The sequence below is a fragment of the Melozone crissalis genome, unplaced genomic scaffold (assembly GCF_028551555.1).
Source record: "Melozone crissalis strain CALT ecotype California unplaced genomic scaffold, PUWL_Pcris_2 ptg000012l_1, whole genome shotgun sequence".
Classification (NCBI taxonomy): Eukaryota; Metazoa; Chordata; class Aves; order Passeriformes; family Passerellidae; genus Melozone; species Melozone crissalis.
Genome location: NW_026535790.1, coordinates 2,223,282 through 2,243,596, shown reverse-complemented (window position 1 = coordinate 2,243,596; position 20,315 = coordinate 2,223,282). Strand labels below are relative to the sequence as shown.

Genomic DNA, 20,315 nt, shown 5'->3' with positions numbered 1-20,315 from the left:
CAAAACACTTGGTAACAGGTGGATAAAGATGGAGAAAGCATCTCTCTAGAAAATATCTGATTAAGAACCTAAAAATGCTTTGTGCACTTTGCCACAAGCTGTACCCAGCCCACCACAGGACGAATTCTGGAAGCAGATTGAATAATTTTGCTAAGATGCCATGCCAGACTCTCCAGATTGCACAGCTCAGCTCCAGCAGAGCCTGATCCCTTCCCACCAACTCCAGGGAACTGCAGGGTGAACCCAACCTGGCAGCTCATCCAGCAAAACAATAAAAGCAGCTTTTTGTGCTCAGCTTATTCCTCTGCTGGATCAGGTGTCTGAGCAACCCCAGCACATGCTGCACAAAGGCTCATTTTCCTGGCATGAGAAAAGGAGGAGAACAAACATTCTGCTGGGGAGAGTGACAGCAGGTACATCTGTTGGTGGCAGTGACTGCTCACAGTGCCTGAAGACCTCGTGAAGTGCAGAGAAAAACAAACTCCAAAGCAGCAAGTTTATTTGGGCAGCAGTAAGATACAAAACGTGCAACACAAATTCCCAAATAATTCCATACATAAATGTTTTTGGAGGAGGGTGGGGAAGAATAATGTAGCTCAGTTGTCTGGGAACATTTACCATTTCAGAAGCTCAGTTAAATCCCTCTTTATTTGTAAGGCCCTTGCCAGGACCAGCAAAATCCCATTTATTTGTGAGGCCCATGCCAGGACCAGTAAAATCCCTGTAAATAAATTGTGAGGCCTTTGCCAGGACCAGCAAAATCCCATTTATTTGTGAGGCCCATGCCAGGACCAGTAAAGTCCCTGTTTATTTGTAAGGCTTTTGCCAGGACCAGCAAAATCCCATTTATTTGTGAGGCCCTTGCCAGGACCAGCCTGGTGCACACACACTGCCCTGCCAACTGGGCTCAGAAGGTTTGAGCCACAGAGCAAACACATTTCAAACAAAACAGCAGAGGAATGAGAATTCTTGTCCTCTCCACTTGCAAAGAGGTCAAAGGAACAGCAAGGACTGCAGTGTGTAATCATAAACAACTCCCTGAGCAGCTCCTGGTGAAACACCCCAAAACATGCACAGGGCAGGGAGCTGATGGGTTTGGAGAAACTTTGAGGATCTGCCCTTTGAGGTGGAATAATTGATGCAAGTTTAATTTCTTTCCTTCTTCTGCCTTCCCTCTAAGAACCCTGAAGTTCCATGCACACACCACAGCCTTGCACAGAAATCCACATCATTTTCTACAAGGTTCAGTCCTCCAGCCACACCTGCCTGCAAAAATCTGTCAGGGAAATGCAGAGCAGTGGAAATGCTGGAATTTGTATTTTCAGACTCCTGGAAAAGGAGAAGTTCAGGGCAATTAACCCCTCCCACCCCAAGAGATGGAGAGGAGAATCCTCTGTGCACACAGCTCATCTCCAAAACTCTGCCTTGGGATAGGCAGAGCAACTTCAGTGTTAAAACACAGCCTCTCACCTGACTTTGACTCTCTGGAGAAACAAGTATAAGTGGAAAATATATTAAATATTATGGAAAAATAGTAATATATAGTGGAAATACAATGGAAACATAAATATATATTAAGTCTATCAAACCACTGATATTTTTGTGGGTGTCTGTCACAGCTTCCCTGGGTAACAGTCACTGGGCCATTTCCTGTTACCCTGTGAACACACTCAGAGAGGAAAGTTTTATCTTTAATATCTCTTTTCAAGAAGAGCCCTTTGCAAATGCACCCACCACTTCCCTTACTGGGAATCCCTCCCCAAGAGCTTCACTCCCAGTTAACAATGAAGAACCACTATTTCTGCAAATATGCCCAGGGAGGCATTTTCAACTGACAATGGATTTCCAATTTTATGAACCAGAAGCTGATAAAGCAGCTTCAGTGTGCCTGATGTATGGAAAAATGGATGCACTCTTCCTCTAAACTGCAGGAAGGGACCAAGAGAAGTAATTAGGCATGACCAACATGCAAGTCACTGATGATAAATGTGGTGTAATAACATGTTCTGATGTGCTCAAGGTCTAGCAGAGGTTTCTAATCACATTTTTTGTGGTAATGAACAGAAAATAAAGCTTTTTTTCCTAGCAGACTGGTCTTGCTGTGCCTGTCCCATCCCTGGAAGTGCCAAGGCCAGGTTGAACAGGGCTTGGAGCCACCTGGGACAGTGGAAGGTGTCCCTGCCCATGGCAGGGGTGGAACTGAGTGATCTTCAAGGCCCCTTCCAACCCCAACCATTCCATGGTTCTTTTTCTGAGTTTTTCAGCTTAAATATTTCTTTGTTTCCCAGGAGTTCAGGTTAAATCTATCTTTGCTTTCCAGGAGTTCTAAGCCTGATGCACACAGGAAGTTTGTGCATTCCTCACTGCCACTTCAGCCTCAATCCAGGCAGCCCCACACCCCCTGCTCCCAGGCAATTCCAGCTGTCCCTGCAGGCCACAAAGGGTTTTGTTACTCAGGGAGTTCACTCACCCATGCTGGGATCACATTTGGCCAATCCAGGGGTGATTTGGCACTGTTGTATCAGAACAGGGAGGCTCATGAGGGACATTCATCATTCTGAAGGAATCTGACCCTTCCAACAGCCCATCTGCCTCCTCAAGACATTAAAATAATGGCAAATGAGAATTTTGCTGCTTCCAGACTATGCTGCTTGGTGTCCAGCTCATCTCAGCAGTCTCCAAAGGGTGTCCACAAAGATATTTCCCTGCTCAGCAATGCAGGGCCTCAATCAGTGCCCCAAACCCTCAGCTATCCCAGCAGGTAAAACCCATGCCACAAAGAGGTCTGGGAGAGAGAAGCAAGTGGAAAATGTAATTTTTCAATGGATAAGAAAGAATCAGAAGTAACTTGCATGTGCTTCTGCTGAGGCAGGAAATGGAACTTAAAAGATTTCTGATAGGGATGAATTCACACTGCTCTGTTCCCTCCCTCACCAGCTCCATCCATCTTCTGGCTCTGGAGCTGATGCCACTGATTCACCCTCAGCTGACAAACCCCAGGATGTGCCTCCTGTGATCTTTCCACACCCTCAGAATCCTCACCTTTCATTTACTTTGTGCAAGGTTTGAGGGCAGACTGCACTGGCAGAGCTTGGATCAGTCCTCAGCACTACATGAGGTCACTTCATGGCTCCTTGGCCAGGAGGTGGCCTGGGATGTCTCCTCCAGACTGTGGGAATGTGACAAGGAACTTCTTGTTCCAGAGCAGAAGCTAAGCCTGTGAGTGAAATTCCAAATACTAAATTCCAAAATTCCAAATTCCAAACAAATTCCAAATGCAATCAGCTAGAAATGGCCTCATTTGGTTGGTTCACAAAGGAAAAAAGGGCAGGGTTGGAAGAGACTGAAAGTTCACCTGATTCCAGCTCCCTGCCATGGGCAGGGACACTTCCCACTGGACATAAACATTCCCAAAATGCCAGGAGAAATGTGCCACCCACTATTTTACAGCTGATGCCATTTCTTCAAGCTAAATACTCCTGGGAAGGTAATACAAAATGATTTCTGACTTTAAATACACACACACAACTGCAGTTCTAGTTAAAGCTACATTGATTCAACACTGGATCACAGGTGCAAGGGTTAATTTTGGATTCCCAGTTTGCAATAAGCCCTCTTCCTCAGAGTGATGGGTTAGGCTTGGGTTAGAAGCAGGACTGTTCAAAAAAACAGAAGAAAACCAAGTAATTCTCCAGAGTTGTGGCAATTTCAAGTTACAAATTTCCACTACAAGTTGTGTGTGTGGCAGCTCTGTAAGCAAAGGCCAGGAAATCAGAGAAATTCATTTATCAGCCTCCCTCAGGCAGTGTCTCATACCCAGAAGGAACATTTGGCAGGCAGGAAAATGCTTCCAACATTCCCAATAAATGAGTTTTTGCAGTACAGTTCCAAAGAGCTGGGAGTGAGGCAGCCACCTCGGAAATCACATCTCCCTCTGCCCCCAGCAGCTGGGCTGGGAGGGGGAAAGAAGGAGGGAAGGAAGGAGGGAAAAAAGGAAAGAAAAAGGGAAAGAAGAAGGGAAGGGGAAAGGGAGGAAAGGAGAGGGAAAAGGAGAGGAAAAAAAGGAAAAAGGAGAAGAAGGAGAAAGGAAAGGGGGAAGGGAAGGGAAGGTTCTGGGAAGGTTCCGGAAAGGAAAGGAAAGGAAAGGAAAGGAAAGGAAAGGAAAGGAAAGGAAAGGAAAGGAAAGGAAAGGAAAGGAAAGGAAAGGGGGAAAGAGGGAAAAGGTAAGGAAAACAGGGAAGAGAAAAGAAAAAGGAAAGGAAAAAAGGGAAAAGGAAAGGGAAAAGGAAAGGAAAAAAGGAAAAAGGAAAGGGGAAAAAGGAAAGGGGAAAAAGGAGAAGCTCTTTAATCCAAAAAGTGGGAATACAGAGATCCAAGTGAAATGTCCTCAGTGGCAAGGCTGGTGCTGAGCTAACACTGCCTCAGTTCCCCAGCTGGCTCTAAATGCCTCAGGCTCTGTGAAGAGTTCAATTCCAGCCTTTCCCAGCTGAGCTGTAACAAGATTCTCAGTGTCCTCCATCAGTCTGGGAACAAGCTGGTGCTGTGGGCATCCATAACAATAACAGGGAGCAGTGCCCAGAATTTATCCTCCACAGAGTGGCAAACACTTCACATGGCTGTTAAAAGCTTTAACCCACCAAATTCAGCAATTCCTGTATTTACAGGAGTGGATACAGGGAATAAACACTTTGTTCAAGGGCACAGGTGGGAAAAGTGCCAAGAGGAGCATTAGAACACAAACCCACTGCATCGTTCATCTTCAGCACAAGCTAAAAGCCTTAAAAGAAAACATTTTCATTTTTCTTCAGTTTTACAGGGCCTCCAGCTAATTAAGAGGTAAATAAAATGAAAACAAGCCAGAGAAGGTCAGAAATCTTTCTGCCTGCCACCAGCACAGTGGCAGCTTTCTTTTGGAATATTTTTTGCTCCATTATCTTCCCATGTCCAGTAATTCAGCAAGTGTGAGCAGGGCAGCTCCCTGACAGGCTCCTGCTAGTGTGGCCAGGACCTCTGGCAGAAGCAGAGTGGGAGGCACTCAGAGTTAAAAACAGGCAGGAATTTCCATTATAGGATAATTCAAGAGAACCCTTCCTCAGCTGGGGCCAACTGCCCTTGAAAGTCTCATTGATGCTTTATTTTGAGCTGAAATGATTTGGAGCAGCTCATCACCCCTCCCTTCCCACAAAGGTTAATGTGGCCATTTCCCCCACCTTGCCATGTTTTTAGGGTACAGAGCACCACTGGCTTTTCCAGCATCTTTTTCCATGTGCAGAATGGCAGCTGTGTAAATCCCAGAGAAGGGAGTGCACAGGGAAGCAGTGCTGCATTTTGCCTGAGTGCTGACATTAATTCCCTTGCTACTTTTCTTGATTTGGGGTTTGACAGCCTTAATCACAGACTGGTATTTTCAACAGCTTCTTTTCTCCATTCATTTAGTACTGTGTAGGAAGACAGAGAAAAAAATCCAAACAAAATCTCTCATCCCCATATCAAATCCAAATCAACCCCACCTTCCCCATGCAAAATCTCACCATGCCTGGTTATTCTTGCAAAGGTAACTGTAAATATTCTGAAAATTAAAGTTACACAGCAATGAAATGCAGAGAAAGTGCCCCTGGCACGAAAGGAAACAATAAAGATGAAGATTTATTTTACCATGCATGGAATCTGCATGGAATTGGCTTTTCATTTAGGGATCTCACTGTGTGGTACCAAGCTCATTCATCAGCTCCACTAAACTCCACAAATCGCAGCTGCAATTCCTGTGCTCCAGGATTGGACCAGCAAGACTGGAAGCTGCAAATTATCTTCCAAATGTAATGCTTCAATGTGCTTTTAAATAAAAATTCTGTGTCTCCAGCACTGCCACAGGACACCAATAACCTGCACTGTGCTCCTCCACAGCTGGGCTAGAAACAACACAGCTCCCCCAGAACTCATAATTATATTTGGGTTTTCATCTGACAATCCAGCTTTGGGGGCTGTTTGGGATTTTTTTCTCCCATGATCTGAATTCAGCAAACCCTGTAGGTTTTGTTCCTCTGTTGTTAATGAAAGATTCTTTTTTAGCATTACAGATTAACTTGGGAAGCAGTTTAAGTATATAGAACTGTATATTCAGTCAAGGAATAAGGTATTTGCAAAAGCTTCAGAAAGGCACAGAACCACATTTCCAAGAAATCAGACCTCAACTCTTCCCCAAAAATATGTACATACATTTACAGCACTCTCTACCTCCAATAAATCTAACAGAACCATTCCCCTAAATTCTTCTCTAGCTGAAATTTGTTTTCATTCAGAAAGTAATTTATTTAAAAAAGTGTTTCATGACTAGGAGCAATGTGAAATTTATCTAATGCATGAATTTCTTCTACACAGTTTCTATCCAAATTATGTACAAAAAGACTCCAACAAAGAAGGTAAAGGTTGTGGAGCAAATTAGAGTCAACATTTCCAAAGGAAATAATGAGTTTTACTTCACTTTTCCCCAATGATCTTTCCCCAATAGCTGCTCAGACTCTGAAAACAGATCAAGTCAACCCATTAGTGCCAAATGCTGGCATTTCCTTTACAGTTCCTGGAAAATGAAAATCTTCACTTAGGATAGAAATAAGATTTATCATCAGCCTGTTGAGGCTTAGGTAGGAAGAGCTTTTATTTAAATATTTGGAAATTAATGGATTGGAAAAAGAAAGAGAAAAGAGGTTCAAGGAACATAAAACTCCCATGTTTTCAAATTCTTTTAAACACTATGACAGCTGTTGATAGATTCTGGCACATGCAACAGGTTTCAGGAGATAAAATGGAATAAAAAAAACTAAACCACTGCTCCCCTGCCCTCCAACAGCACAAACCCTCTGGCAGTGCTAATTAGTGTGAGCATTAATTAGCCAGGCACTGCCAGAAGAAAATAACCAACGGAAATCAATAATCTGCACATTAAAAAGCAATAAAGTAATATTTATTTTAATGGCAACTAATTTGGTGTGTACCAGCAAAGCTCTACTCCCCACCCAAAGCCAGAATGAGCTTCAATTGTTCCCCACCTGGAATGGGGTGGGAAGGGCAGGCAGAGGATGCCATTGCTGAGCTCTCCTGATCCTCCCCCTGAAGGATCCAGGGAGGATGAGGAAGATGAGGAAGGGCAATTCCTGACTGCCCTCAGCACTGACAAGAAGCTCAGACCCAACAGTGATGGAAAAACCCAGCAGTGTTTGGCTCCAAGCCTCTCCTGGCATGGGCAAATTTCATACTTCAGGTGAAAGGCAGATTTGGGGGATGATAATTAAAAATTGCAAATTCCACTGCCAAACTGGTTCCTGCAGCCTCCTGACTTTTAATCTGAAACCTGTTTGCTTTGCTACACACTCAAGTTTGTTGCATGTACCAAACTTGGCATTTAACACTTCAGCCAAAAATGGGTCCTTTAGGTTTAACAAATTACTGAAAAACCTTGGAACTAGCCCCAAATCATAAGGAACAGAGCCCAAAAGCACCTTCTGCAGCTCTCTGGAGGCTCTCCCTGTGCTGTCACTGTCACCTGCTGCCTTTAGGCCATGCACTCAGAGCTAATGGCATTTTTGGCTGTCAGTATTAAATGCCAAGTTTGGTACATGCAACAAACTTGAGTGTGTAGCAAAGCAAACAGGTTTCAGATTAAAAGTCAGGAGGTTGCAGGAACCAGTTTGGCAGTGGAATTTGTAATTTTTAATTATCATCCCCCAAATCTGCCTTTCACCTGAAGAATGAATTTGCCCATGCCAGGAGGTCACCTTTCCCAGGACAGCATTTCCTAAAGATAACAAGTTCCATCTACCAAATCCTTTCTGCAAAACACAACCTGTGCACCAGGACAGGATCAGCTGGCCCCATCTTCTATGCTCAGCCACTGCTCCCTGCTCTCTCTAAGAAATCCAATCCTTTCAGAAATGGCACCTCTGAGCAGGCTCCCACTCCAGAGCTCTTCATGGCCCCACTGACAAGTGCCTGCACTGAAGCACTTTCTCATCTCCTCATTTTTCAGCTCTTGCTTTCAGCACACTCCACTTGTGCCTGGCCCTTTTCCAGGGCCCAGTTCTAAACTCAGTGTCCTCAAAGCCTTGATTTCAAGTGACTAAACAACACCCAAAAATTCAAACCAATGCTTGAGAATCGGGGTCTCTAGCTGGTCACTGTGACCCTGAGAAACTTTAAAAAGTCTCTTTTCCCAGCCCAGTGCTCAAAGAAGGAGTCAGAGCTCTTCATTTCTCAGTCTCAAGGTTGTTTATAGTTTATCTATAAAATTCTTTCTCCTGTCCTGCCAAGGTCCATTCAGCAAAACAGACAGAGGCACTCTGCCTGCCCCCTGTTATGTCTTTATACTAAAAACTGTGTATACAATATTTACCATTACTTCCCAATACCTATCACCTGTGTTAGACAGGGAGCTTCTACTCTAAACCAATCTGTTAAGTGCCAACATCACAGCAGAAGATGGAGGCCAAGAAGAAGAAGAAGGAGAAAGGCAGGACATGCCCAGATCTTTCCATCTTACCCCCCTGAATCCTCATTCTAAAAACCCCAAAATCTGCTTTTTCACCTTGTGATAAATTCACTGTCATTCTACTTAATTTGTCGTGGCTTGCAGATCTTCATCTAAGGCTGGCAATTTGCTCCATGGGTCATAATCAAAACCACAGGGGCATTTTGGGCTCTGTGCCAGGGTCTCTGAGACCCCTGGCAGGGGTCTGGGCTGCTCAGGTCAGCCAGAGGGATGTCCTGGGTCCTGACACTTTTAAAAATGCCTAAACTGATCTATATTTGACTTTTAGCAGAGTTACAGGGATGCTGTACTCAGAGTACAAGGGTCCAATGCTCCACTAAAGCAAATATTAACACATCACACAGCAGCTGTGTGAAAATTCCTTCAAAGCCAAGAAATCAGGCAGAGTGCAAGAGGAGCAGTAACTGGTTAACAGTTCTGTGACAGTGCTGCATGTTGAGTCGAACTGGATTATCACTTCTCCCTCTCTTTTGAAGCACGAACACCCTGCACAGCACAGAGATGTATGGATCCAGCAGGAAAGGCAGTGTTCCAAGGAGGAACTTCCCAGGCTTTGAAACACCCGTACTCCATCACACAAGGGTGTGGGAGCATTAATTGTGGAGGATCAGAGTTTACAGCTCTGAAGGGTGCACTCCCTCCAGCTCAGACATCTGAACACTTCCAACACCATGCAGGGTCTCCCTCCTTTCAAGTCCCTCTTCAGAAAATGAAGAACCTCCAGCACTGCAGATAAAGGCACTGAAGAAAATAATGGCAAGACTTCCTGGCAGTGACTTCACACACCAGTTTTTGATTTTCCTTCTTCTCCAGCTAAGCTGAAGAACATGAACCCTGCAGGCTGTGATGCCTCCAGCTCCTGCCACAGAAATAATGAGCCTTGCCCTTGGAAAACTAACAGCACTCATCATTTATCTGTTAGAATATCCAGCCCCAGCAGCACAGCCTGCACATGTATTTCCAAACAGGGAATAATTCAGTTTTCTGCTTAGGAGAAAATGCCAGGCTGCTCTCTCAGGCTGCCTGCAGTGCAGCCATGAACAGGAGTAGGAAGGAAATGCAAACTGTCAAGCCCATTCCTTCAAACTCATGGAAAATTCATGTCAGATGCAGGCATTAATAAGAACTGAGACTTTTCCCCCTTTTTCCTTTGAGGCACCCAGTGAACACAAGTTTTTCCACACTCAGCAGTGTGTACTTACCCTCAGCTCCACCTCTTTGCCAAGTAAGTCATACAGGACTGCTCCTTTGGAGGTGATTTCAGAAGCAAGCTGTCTGGCTGCCTTCAAATCAGCAATCTGGGAACACAGCAACAGCACTGAATAGCAGGAGAATCCCCAACATCACAAAGAATACCCATGGCATTTCTCATTCTGATGTCAAAATTGCACTGGAGGTCTAAACTCTGCCAGAGGTTGCACACCAGAATCAGGGTGGACAGAGTCTCCCTTGGCTTGAAACAGTCCAGGTGAGGCTCTGTCAGGTACAGGTTTCTGAGGGGAACCCCAAATACTTCAGACCAAGGAAAAAAACCCCACAAATCTCCTCAGAACTGTGGCTCAGCCAGCTGTTGGTTCATGTGCTGCCCAGGACAAAGGGAAACATCTCCTTTTTCATGAGCAGAAGTAAAAACTTCATATACTAAAAGGAATGGGACCAGCCTGCAATGGATGTAATGAACTTTTGAGCATCTCCCAAGTGGCTTTTTGTTATTTTTTCAGAGAGACACATCAGACTTACAGAGAGGAAAATCACTTCTGGGTCTGCCATTTCCTCAAGAACCACAGGAACAGAGAATCATAGAATAGTTTTGTGTGGGAAGATACTCTAAAGCCCATCCAGTCCCACTCCTGCCATGGGCAGGGACATCTTCCACAGAATTGGTAACAGAAAATCCTCTTATTTAGCAAAGTGCTGGGTTGTTTTTTAGTTTGTTTTTTTTTTTGGGGGGGGGGGGTTTTGGGTTTTTTTTTATATTTAGAGAAGGTGCTTTTAAAATATCTAGAGACAGCTTTTATTTTAAGGGCTTGAACAGCTTTGATGTCTGTTAGGGCCACAGGAAGATTACCCTTTCTTTCAATGCAGAAAATCAACTTTCAGTCAGTGTTTTGCAAGCTCCTCCTGCTGCAAAAGTTTAGTAGGTAGAAAATAATCTTTATTCCAGCCTACTCCAGTATATCTATGGTGTCAAGAGATTTCAATACAAAGAGAACCAGTTTTTTGCCACTGTTGCCTTGGGTCCTAGATTGCCAAGCAGTATGTATTCTATTTACCATCTGTTAGAGATATGGCAGCTGTCTTCTGTTAATTGGGCAGTTTTCCTTATCTCTTCCACAACCACTCCTCCCTCAGAGGAGACACCTGCTGATAACACCTATTGAATGTCCCTGCATGGCTGATAAGAACTACAGCATCCCACTGGGAGATGTGAGCCCAGAGGGAGGAGCCAAGCATTCCCAACTGGATATAATCTGAGATCTTGGGACACCAGCACAGCATTTCCACTGCATTCCCAGAGGAACAGCAGCTGCCTCTTCCACTGGATCTTCACAGGAAGACTCCACCCTTCTACAGGATCCCTGCTCCAGCAGAACCACCCCTGACACTGCAGGAGGGCTGCAGCCACAATTCCAATGGGACTGCTGCCAACACCCTGACCCATAGTGTCAGGGCCTATTCTGACTCTGTCAGAGTTGTTTTGATTTGCTGCATTGTTTATTTTATTTTTTTTATTTTCCTCCCTAATAAAAGAACTGTTATTCCCATATTTTTGCCTGAGAGTCCCCCTTAATTTCAAATTTTTAACAACTGGGAGGGAGGGGGGTTACAGTTTCCAGTGCAGGGGAGGCTCCTGCCTTCCTTAGCAGATACCTCTCTTTCCAAACCAAGACACTTTGTATTATGCTTCTTGTTGAGAATTCAGATTAAAAACAAATCACAGAGTGACATAACCCCACCTCCTGAAAGTCTGACTTAAAACCCTTGCCAGAACACTCCACTTAAATCCCAGCTAGCAAACAGATGAGTTTTCCCAAGTGAACACAAGAGTGGCACTTTTGCTTACTTTGGAGCCCAGATCAAACTTGAACTTGGTGCTGTCCTCCTCGGGGAGCTGAGCACGCTCCCCTCCCTGGGTGTTCATGGCCCCGTAGAGCACTGAGGTCACCTTGAGCAGCTCCTTCACAGCGTGGCCATCAGCCTGGTACAGCTTCTTGGTGTTCAGCTTGATGTGAGCCTTGGTAGCCTGGGCAAGAAAGAAACAATTCAGCACTCACAAAGAACAAAATCTGTGGGAATCCATAAAATCAGAGGGGTTTGGGAAAGCTGCAAAAGGCAGCCTCAGAGACAGCAGAACTGTGATTGGAGCTGAGCAGCAGCCATGAGATTGGTCAGCAGAAACATTATGTAAAAACTAGAAAAGTAAGAACAAATAGAACAATGGTCTGTGTATTAATGCTTGTCTAGAATAACTCCCTAAGCTGCAGAAAAGTTTATCTAGTGAGATGTTAGGAAGTTTTAAGCTTAATTATGGAGCTCTGTGCATTGTGTTTTAAGGCTCTAAGCAGGTATTGTATCCAAAATAAGCAAGCAGTGTTTAACCAAAGGTTTGGGTGCTTATAGTGGTTGGATAGAACTACTGTCAATGTGCTTCTGCTTTGTGTGATTGGGCAGAAAACTTTTAAAGTGAGTTGTAACATTGAGTTTTTGATCTGCTGCCTGGGGTGTGAGCTGCTGGCATTTTCCCACTGTCATAGCCATGTAATGAGACTGATGCTGAAAAATCAAACAGCTCAAGGCACGTTCCAGCAGTCTTGTCCTGTTTGTGATTTGTACAGAACCCCCAGCCAGTGATAAAAATCCTCAGTTATCTGCACTCAAAGCTCTTTTTAGGGGCACCAATTATTCTGCTGTACAGAGTAACTCCTCCTGTTTGGACCCCTCATCATAATACTGGTATTTCTAGAAGAAATTTTTCTGAAAGCTGTGCTCTTTCTGCATGTCAGAACATTTGCAGAAAAACCCTCAAACTATCATCATTTCTTTCCTGAATAAAGATCAGCAAAACCCCTATGCATCATTTAAATTCAAATTAAGTTTAAGTGGAAAGTAAGTGCTGCCCAGGTCTTGTGATGATGCTGCAGAGAGGTAAATTTCACCCTTAATGAGTTGCAAGAATGAGATCAGTTATCCTAATTTAACTGTCTTCTCTTCCAGCAGCACCTTCCAAATGTTTTATTGCTTCTCTCAATTTTTTTCCCTGCTATGATATTAGTGATTTTATTCTCTTGCCTTCCATCTCTGAAAGCTACAGACAGAACAATAAGGAAAAAAGTACAAAAAATTCTAATATTATCTTTTTGTGCTTCAAAGTAATAAAGGGGAAAATTACTATCTGTCACAGAAAGGACACAAATGTTGTTCTTGAAATTCCTGGTAAGTTTATATTATAAATGAATAGCCTCAAGGAACCAATCACAAATTTCAGATTAAACTTTGAGGGAGTCTTTGTGGTGGCATAACTAAACAAGGAAGCAAAAAAAATAAATTGATCACCATCTATGGATCCAAAAATGAAGCTTAAAAATGACACTTGAAGTACAAAAGTGACTTAACATCTGCTTTTCAGTGTATTTTTAAGATGAAACTTCTGTTGAAATGCTTCTTCTTTGGGAATGCTGCAGCAGATAGAGCTTATCCATGAGTCACTGGTGCTATTACACAGCTTTGGTTTCTCAGTGCTCCTGGAAGGAATTCACATTTCCTCAGGCTCTGACAGAGCAGGATCTTCAAGCTGGGGGAAGAGACTCAGAAAATATTTGGTACAATACCATTATAAACTCTGCATTGACCTTCAATGAATAATGGACTGAAGGAAAAAATCCTGTGAAACTAAAGAGAGGAAGCACCACACTTCAAACCATGGATTTGGCTCCAGCTTTTCCACAGAAACAAAGCAAATGGATGCTGGCTTTAAAATCAGATTTTAATTCCCAATAAATATTTTCCTCTTGCCTCTCTCATCTCAAAATCTCAACCCAGCAGAGGAAAATGACTCTTTGCGTCTGTGTGCCGAGACAGGGAATGGCTGGAGCTGTGTTAGGAGAGGGTCAGGCTGGATCTCAGGAAAAGCTCCTTCCCCAGAGGGTGCTGGGGCACTGGACAGGCTCCCCAGGGAATGGGCACAGCCCCAAGGCTGCCAGAGCTCCAGATCCCAGCTCAGGATCTTCTGTGGCTCCTGAAAATTGAAGCCCAAACTTCCAGAACAGGTTTCTGGTGTTGTGCACCTGAGCCAGGGGAATACAACACCCACAGTACAGAAAATCCCAAACTGCTTTTGAAATGCTGCTCTCAGAATGACCTCAAATGAGCCAAGACAAAGTGAAAAGCCAGGTATGTTCATCTCCATTCCCTTGCAGTAGAAGCAATCTAAAAAATTAATTGCAGAAACAGCAAGTATTCCATTGCAGGAGAAGTGGTCATTAAATTGACAGACTCTGTTAAACATCCCCTATCCAAAGGGGACTGATGCACTAAATTATAAAAGATATTGTTAGAGACAGAGGTTCTAATTTCAGCTTCATTCACCCTCAAGAGAGTAAAATCAATGTCTAGTAAGAGGAAAAAAAATGTTTTTCATTCAAAGGCTACTTAAAAAGAGAAAAAATACACAGACAAGTATATATATATATTTTTCAGACTGGCACAGTGGCACTGTGGAGTTAAGAAGACAATTTCATGTTTGGGAAGTCACCTCCATCACTTCATCTTTGAGTTGCCTATTTGATTTGCTGTTTTATTATATAACAGTTTTAGTTTTACAGAACTATTAAAACCACAGCTGTTTATTCTGAAGATTAGATGGTTAAAATGCAACAAAAAATATAAATATTCAGTAAGAATAGCAGCCACAGCCAGAAAATTTGCTTAACTTCACAATCTGCTTAATTAATATCATAAAGCCAAATTTTCTGTGATATCTGACTCTTGCAAAAGGTTTTGTGCCCTTGGGTTGCTGAGTTTGTTTTCATGAATGAATTTCTATGGGATGAACTCATTGGAGGCTTTTTGTTGCACTGTACCTCAAATTTGCATCCAGGTGGGTTTAGGCAGGAGCCAGGTACTGAGCCCCACTGATCAGGGCACTTCTAGGGGGGGAATTGATTAAAAACCCACCTAAAGCCACCTAGCAGGCACTTCAGAACTTTGGGGTCTGGGAAGGAGACTTTTGGTAAGCTCTCAAACTGCCAGGAGCACAGAGCAGCAGTTAATTTGTGTGGAAAATTAACACCTCCTCAGTCCTTGTTCAGTAAGGCAGAGCAGAGCTGCAGCTACATCCCCTGTGATGGATCTGTCCTGCCATTCTCTTCTGAGACAATTCTGTCTCCACCACATCTCCCATCTGCCCACGGATGCATAAAGCCATTAACTCCTGGGGAAGATAATTGTGGATTGCATGGCCAGTGAATTATTAAGGAAATGTCTACGAGCTTCTCTCATCCTGAAAATGCTGAAAACCTTCAATAATCCCCACACTAACCTGTAATATTAACTGAGACTAAGTACAGGATGACTAATTTCCATTCATTTCATTTTCTGAATCATATTATGTAATTCTCCAACACCCCTGGGATTTCTGACATGAAATCAGCTATTGAAAAGCATCACATTATTTCTGCTTCCAGACTTGTGCTTGGAGGGGGAAACCCTCCCAAACAAAACAGACCTGCTCACTCCATCTCAAGATGCTCCAAGGCTCAAAAGTACATTCTGATATGTACAGGAATGTACCCTGCTCTGAGCATGGCAAAATTAAGAGAATTGATGGTGCACACTATTCACAAATGACAAGGGAAATGTTGTTAAAATGACATTTTAATATGCTTAAGATTTTTTTTAAAGTACTGTAATTCATCTTCGGTATTAGCATAAAAACTTCCATTGCTTCCAGACCCAGCTGCAGCCCCAGAAAGTTCTTTTCACATAATGAAGAGTGTTAATCTAAATGTGTGATAACACCAAAGGCTCCCACTGCTTCCAAATAACATTAATTTTGTGAAGGACGATGTTATTTTATTCCATACGTCTAAAAAATTTGATGGCCCAATCCAAATATGCTCATGCATAAAAAAACTGATCTGAGAAAAAAACCACATGCCTTGATCTATGGGAAATCTCATACAACCAATATAACACCAGAAATTATGGTAAGTCAAGCACAGAAAAGAATCAGGCATCCAAAGTTAGCAATAACCAAGGTGGGATCTCTTCTAAAACAATTTAAATGGTTTAAAAACATTTCCCATCTACAGCTGGGTCTTCCACTGTTACCTTTTATAAATTAGGAGAGATAAAGATGAATAATGGTTTATATCCCAATTTAGATCCCAATATTGCATTTAGATCCCAGTGAATATTGGAATGAATACTGGTTTAGATCCCAATATTGTATTTACATCCCAATATCATATTTACAACCCAGTAAATATTGGAATGAATATTGGTTTCTACCCCAATTTAGATCCCAATACTGTATTTAGATCCCAGTTAACATTGGAATGAATATTGGTTTAGATCCCAATTTAGATCCCAATATTGTATTCAGATCCCAGTATCATATTAAATCCCAGTGAATATTGGAATTAACATTGGTTTAGAACGCAATTTAGATCCCAATATTTTATTTAGATCCCACTGAATATTGGAATGAACATTGGCTTAGATCCCAATTTAGATCCCAATACTATATTTAGATCTCAATATCATATTTAAATCCCAGTGAATACTGGAATGAATATTGGTTCAGATACCAATTTAGATCCCAATATTGTATTTAGATCCCAGTGAATACTGGAATGAAAATTGGTTTAGATCCCAATTTAGATCCCAATATTGTATTTAGATCCCAGTATCATATTTAGATCCCAGTGAATGCTGGAATGAATATTGGTTTCTATCCCAATTTAGATCCCAATATTGTATTTAGATCTCAATATCATATTTAGATTTCAGTGAATATTGGAATGAACATTGATTTAGATCTCAATTTAGATCCCAATATTGTATTTAGATCCCAATATCATCAATATCATATTTAGATCCCAGTGAATATTGGAATGAACATTGGTTTAGATCCCAATATTGTATTTAGATCCCAATATCATATTTAGAACTCAATGAATATTGGAATGAATATTGGTTCAGATACCAATTTAGATCCCAATATTGTATTTAGATCCCAGTGAATATTGGAATGAATATTGGTTTCTATCCCAATTTAGATCCCAATATTGTATTTACATCCCAGTATCATATTTAGATCCCAGCTCAGCAGAGAGAAGTACAGAATGTCAGTAACAGCATGCCCTGGCCTCTTCAAATTTCCAGCAGCACAAGACACAGGATCACAAAATCATGGAATGGTTTGGGTTGGAAGGGACCTCAAAACTCATCCAGTGCCACCCCTGCCATGGGCATGGACAGCTGCCACTGTCCCAGGCAGCTCCAAGCCCTGCCCAGCCTGGCCTTGGGCACTTGCAGGGATAAAGCAGCAGGAAAATGCAACACAAACTCAGCCAGCCCTTGCAGGGAAGCTCTGTGGGGTTAAGAGAAAGCTCTAAAGCTGCCATGGAAGCAGGATTTCAGATTTTCAGGGTTTCAGATTTTCAGGGTTTCAGCCCAAGCACAGCTCCTGGGCAGACTCACCATGAACTGAGCCACGGCTTTAATGAAGAAAACTCTGTCCTGCTCTGTGTCCACGTCCCCAGGAATGTCACTCTGAGGTTCATACCTGTGCAAACAACAGCTGGAGATCAGAACAAGCTTCTGGCAACATCTGTGAGGCAAGAATCAAACTCCAAGCAAGCACAGGCTGGAGGATAAATGTGTAAATAAATTCCTGCTGCAGACTGGGGCATCCAGAGCTGGGTGCACACAGGGGGTGTACAAACTGCAGGAGCTGTAAAAGCTGACACACTGCACCAGTTCATAGCCAGGCATCATTTCCAACATCCTCCTTTCACAAGTGAAGGAAATTTATGGAAAAACAAACCAAAATCAGTGAAATGCTTAAAAAAAACATCAGTGAGATGCAGAAACTGCTAGAAGTGGCCAGGCTGCAGGAACCAGGGAAGGATAAAAGGAAATTCAGTGATTTGGACCCTCAGAGTGACAGCAGCATTTGAAAGACTCTTTAGGCAACTTAATCCAAGTAATTCTGAATGGTTGTGAGTATATCCCTATTTAATTTCAACTGCAAGAGAATTCTGCAAATTTCTAACAACTTAATGGATATTAATTATTAACCCAGGCCAAAAAACAGCAATCAGGAAAACTGGTCAATGTTGGTTTCAATTATAATGTTCTACCTTATAATCTTTAAAAAACCCTTTAATTTTACATTTAAAACCTCTTAATTTTACATTTAATCAGGAGAGAGAAGTTAATGTATAATTCAAATAACACTTCAAGATCCAGACATATTTAACCACAGTCTATCAATGGGTTAAGTGGGTGTAAAACTGCAACTGGACAGTAGTAGGTTAGAACCAAACCATTTTATTTCTTTTAAATATGTTGTGGATTCAGGACAATATCAGGCTGAACAACAGGGCAAGAATTGGCTGGGTTTTGCTGAATTTCCCACAACAGATCACCCTGTTTGGACAGGATGGCTGTGGAATTTGGAGAATATGTGAGAAATAAGGCTACTTTTAAATGAGTGTGCCCACAGTCAGGGTGAAACCTCTGGCAGTCACTAGGTTTGCTACTCCAGACTGTGTCATTAAGCTAAAATTCTGCAAACTACCACATTTCTGTCTGGTATTTAAAGAGCAGAGCTCATAGAATAATAAATATCACTGAGTTCCCTCATTTCTCAGCACACCATCAGTTCCCAAGCACACTCCCCACATCTCAGCATCAGCCCAACATTTGTTGGCCTCATCACCGACCTTTTCACCAGCCACAGCAACACCTCTGACACGAGCATGAAGTTTGGGGTGTGGAAATTCTCCATGGATATCAGCCGAGGATACCCCAGCGCCCTCATCATCTCAGTAAAATCTGAAAAATGAGGAAGAGCAGGGATTTCTTCTTTTAGAGCCAATAAGGGCTTTGCTAAGATTGCCATCTCCCACAGAGTGCTGCTTAGTTACCGTGCGATATAAGCACTGTTTAGAAAATTAAACCTCAATAATTAATGTAAATCCTTATCATTTCAACAGACAACACTCCCAAGTGAAAACAGGGGTTTTTAAGGAGATTCCCTGAGCTGGAACAAGGCAGACACAGCCTGTCCTGCACACACAGCATTTAATTTGTTCCCTACGGGCGGGGGAATCCCTCCCTGCAGGGCTGCGCCACCCCCGGCAGCGGGGACCCCTCCCCGGCAGGGACCGGCGGGCTCAGCCCCGCATCCCCGCAGCTCCACGTGAGGCCCAGCGGGGTCCCCCGGGAGGCCCAGCCGGGGGTGCCGCGTCCCGCCCGGCCCGGCCCCGCCGCCCCGGCCGCGCTCACTGCGGAGATCGCGGAACGACATCGCCGGGAGCCGCGGCCGCCGCCGCTCTGAGGGAACGCGCTGCGGGCGCTACGGCGGCGCGGCGGGGACAAACCCCGCGGGAAGCGAAAGGCGCTGCCGTCGGCCACTGAATCACGGCATGGCGGGATAAACTGAGGGTGAGAGTGTGAAATACAAAGCTGTGCTTCGTGTCAGGTACGTACAGGCAATGTGTGTGTGAAAAACGCCAATCACTTGTCTTTAAAATTTTAAAAGTTTAATAGTAATAAAATGGTTATAAAAAATAGTAATACAATTAGAGTAATTTGGACAATAATTTCACAGCGCCAGCCAGACCACAGCACTGAGTGCCATTTCCAGGCTTTCCTTAAACACCTCCCGCCACAGCGAATGCACCACACGCATAAGCAGTGCATTCTAATATCACATCACCCTTTCAGGGAAGAAATTCTTCTTAATGTCCAATCTAAACCTCGCCTGGTGCACTTAAGACTGTGTCTTGTCCTGTCTCTTGTTCGCTGGTAGCAGAGCCAGACTCCCCCGGCTGTACCCTCCGGGCACGGAGGTGCTGAGAGGGAGAAGGTGTCTCTGTCCCCCCTCACGTCCTCCAGGCTGAGTCCCCCAGGCTCCCTCAGCCCCTCCGTGAAATAAATAGAGCAGAACATCTTTCTCCTTTTAATGCCTTTACTAGAAACCGACGGGTCGCGCTCACACCGCTGCTTCCAGAAGTAGCACAGAGGAGGAGGAGAAAGTGCAGCTTTGTCCGCTGGTCTGTGGGCAGAGCTGGGGGTTCCATCCTCACGAGAGCACCAGGAGATTCACAGTTTTTCGGTTTGACATTCGAGGTCCTCTGTCCAGCCGACATCTTTTTAGGTTAGGGTGAGGGGTAAAAAGGGTCTTAGTGGATACTGGATTTTGTTCCTCACGTCTAGACATCACTTCGATCCCTCAATTCCGGGGGTTTTTGCTAGGTTTGGTGAGGGGCTTCTTCATTTACATGCCAACTCCGATGTCCCCTCCTCTTCACCGTCCGGGTGCCATCCTCCGGGAAGCAGCAGGGTGTTACTCGACAAAAAGGGGAATTCCCAACCATCAACAACAGGTAGTTAACGAAAAACTATTAACAACAGGTGATTACAACAACAAACAGTTAGAACTCTACCCTGGCAGCAAGCGGCTCAACCTGTGAACTCTGCAACCTTTAAAAATAAACTTTTCTGCTCGTAACAGTCGGCTCAGGACGTGCCGAGGCTGGGC

The 20,315-nt window shown here is 43.6% G+C and overlaps 1 protein-coding gene across 4 annotated transcripts in view; it reads right to left on the bottom strand.

Annotated features, from left to right (window-relative positions):
• Window positions 1–19,117, bottom strand: part of CLUAP1 (clusterin associated protein 1) — a 63,848-nt gene extending 44,731 nt beyond the window's left edge. For 2 of the 4 annotated variants that reach the window (XM_054270659.1, XM_054270660.1), the window contains exons 1-5: window positions 19,058–19,117; window positions 18,493–18,604; window positions 17,246–17,330; window positions 11,607–11,786; window positions 9,745–9,840 (exon numbers count right to left, since the gene is read on the bottom strand). In XM_054270659.1, coding sequence (XP_054126634.1) covers window positions 9,745–9,840; window positions 11,607–11,786; window positions 17,246–17,330; window positions 18,493–18,604; window positions 19,058–19,079 — 495 coding nt within the window. In that variant the 5' untranslated portion in view covers window positions 19,080–19,117. Of the gene's footprint in view, window positions 1–9,744; window positions 9,841–11,606; window positions 11,787–17,245; window positions 17,331–18,492; window positions 18,916–19,057 lie in introns of those variants that run through there. The other 2 variants (XM_054270657.1, XM_054270658.1) reach the window with 2 other exon arrangements.
• Between the last annotated feature and the right edge of the window lie 1,198 nt (window positions 19,118–20,315).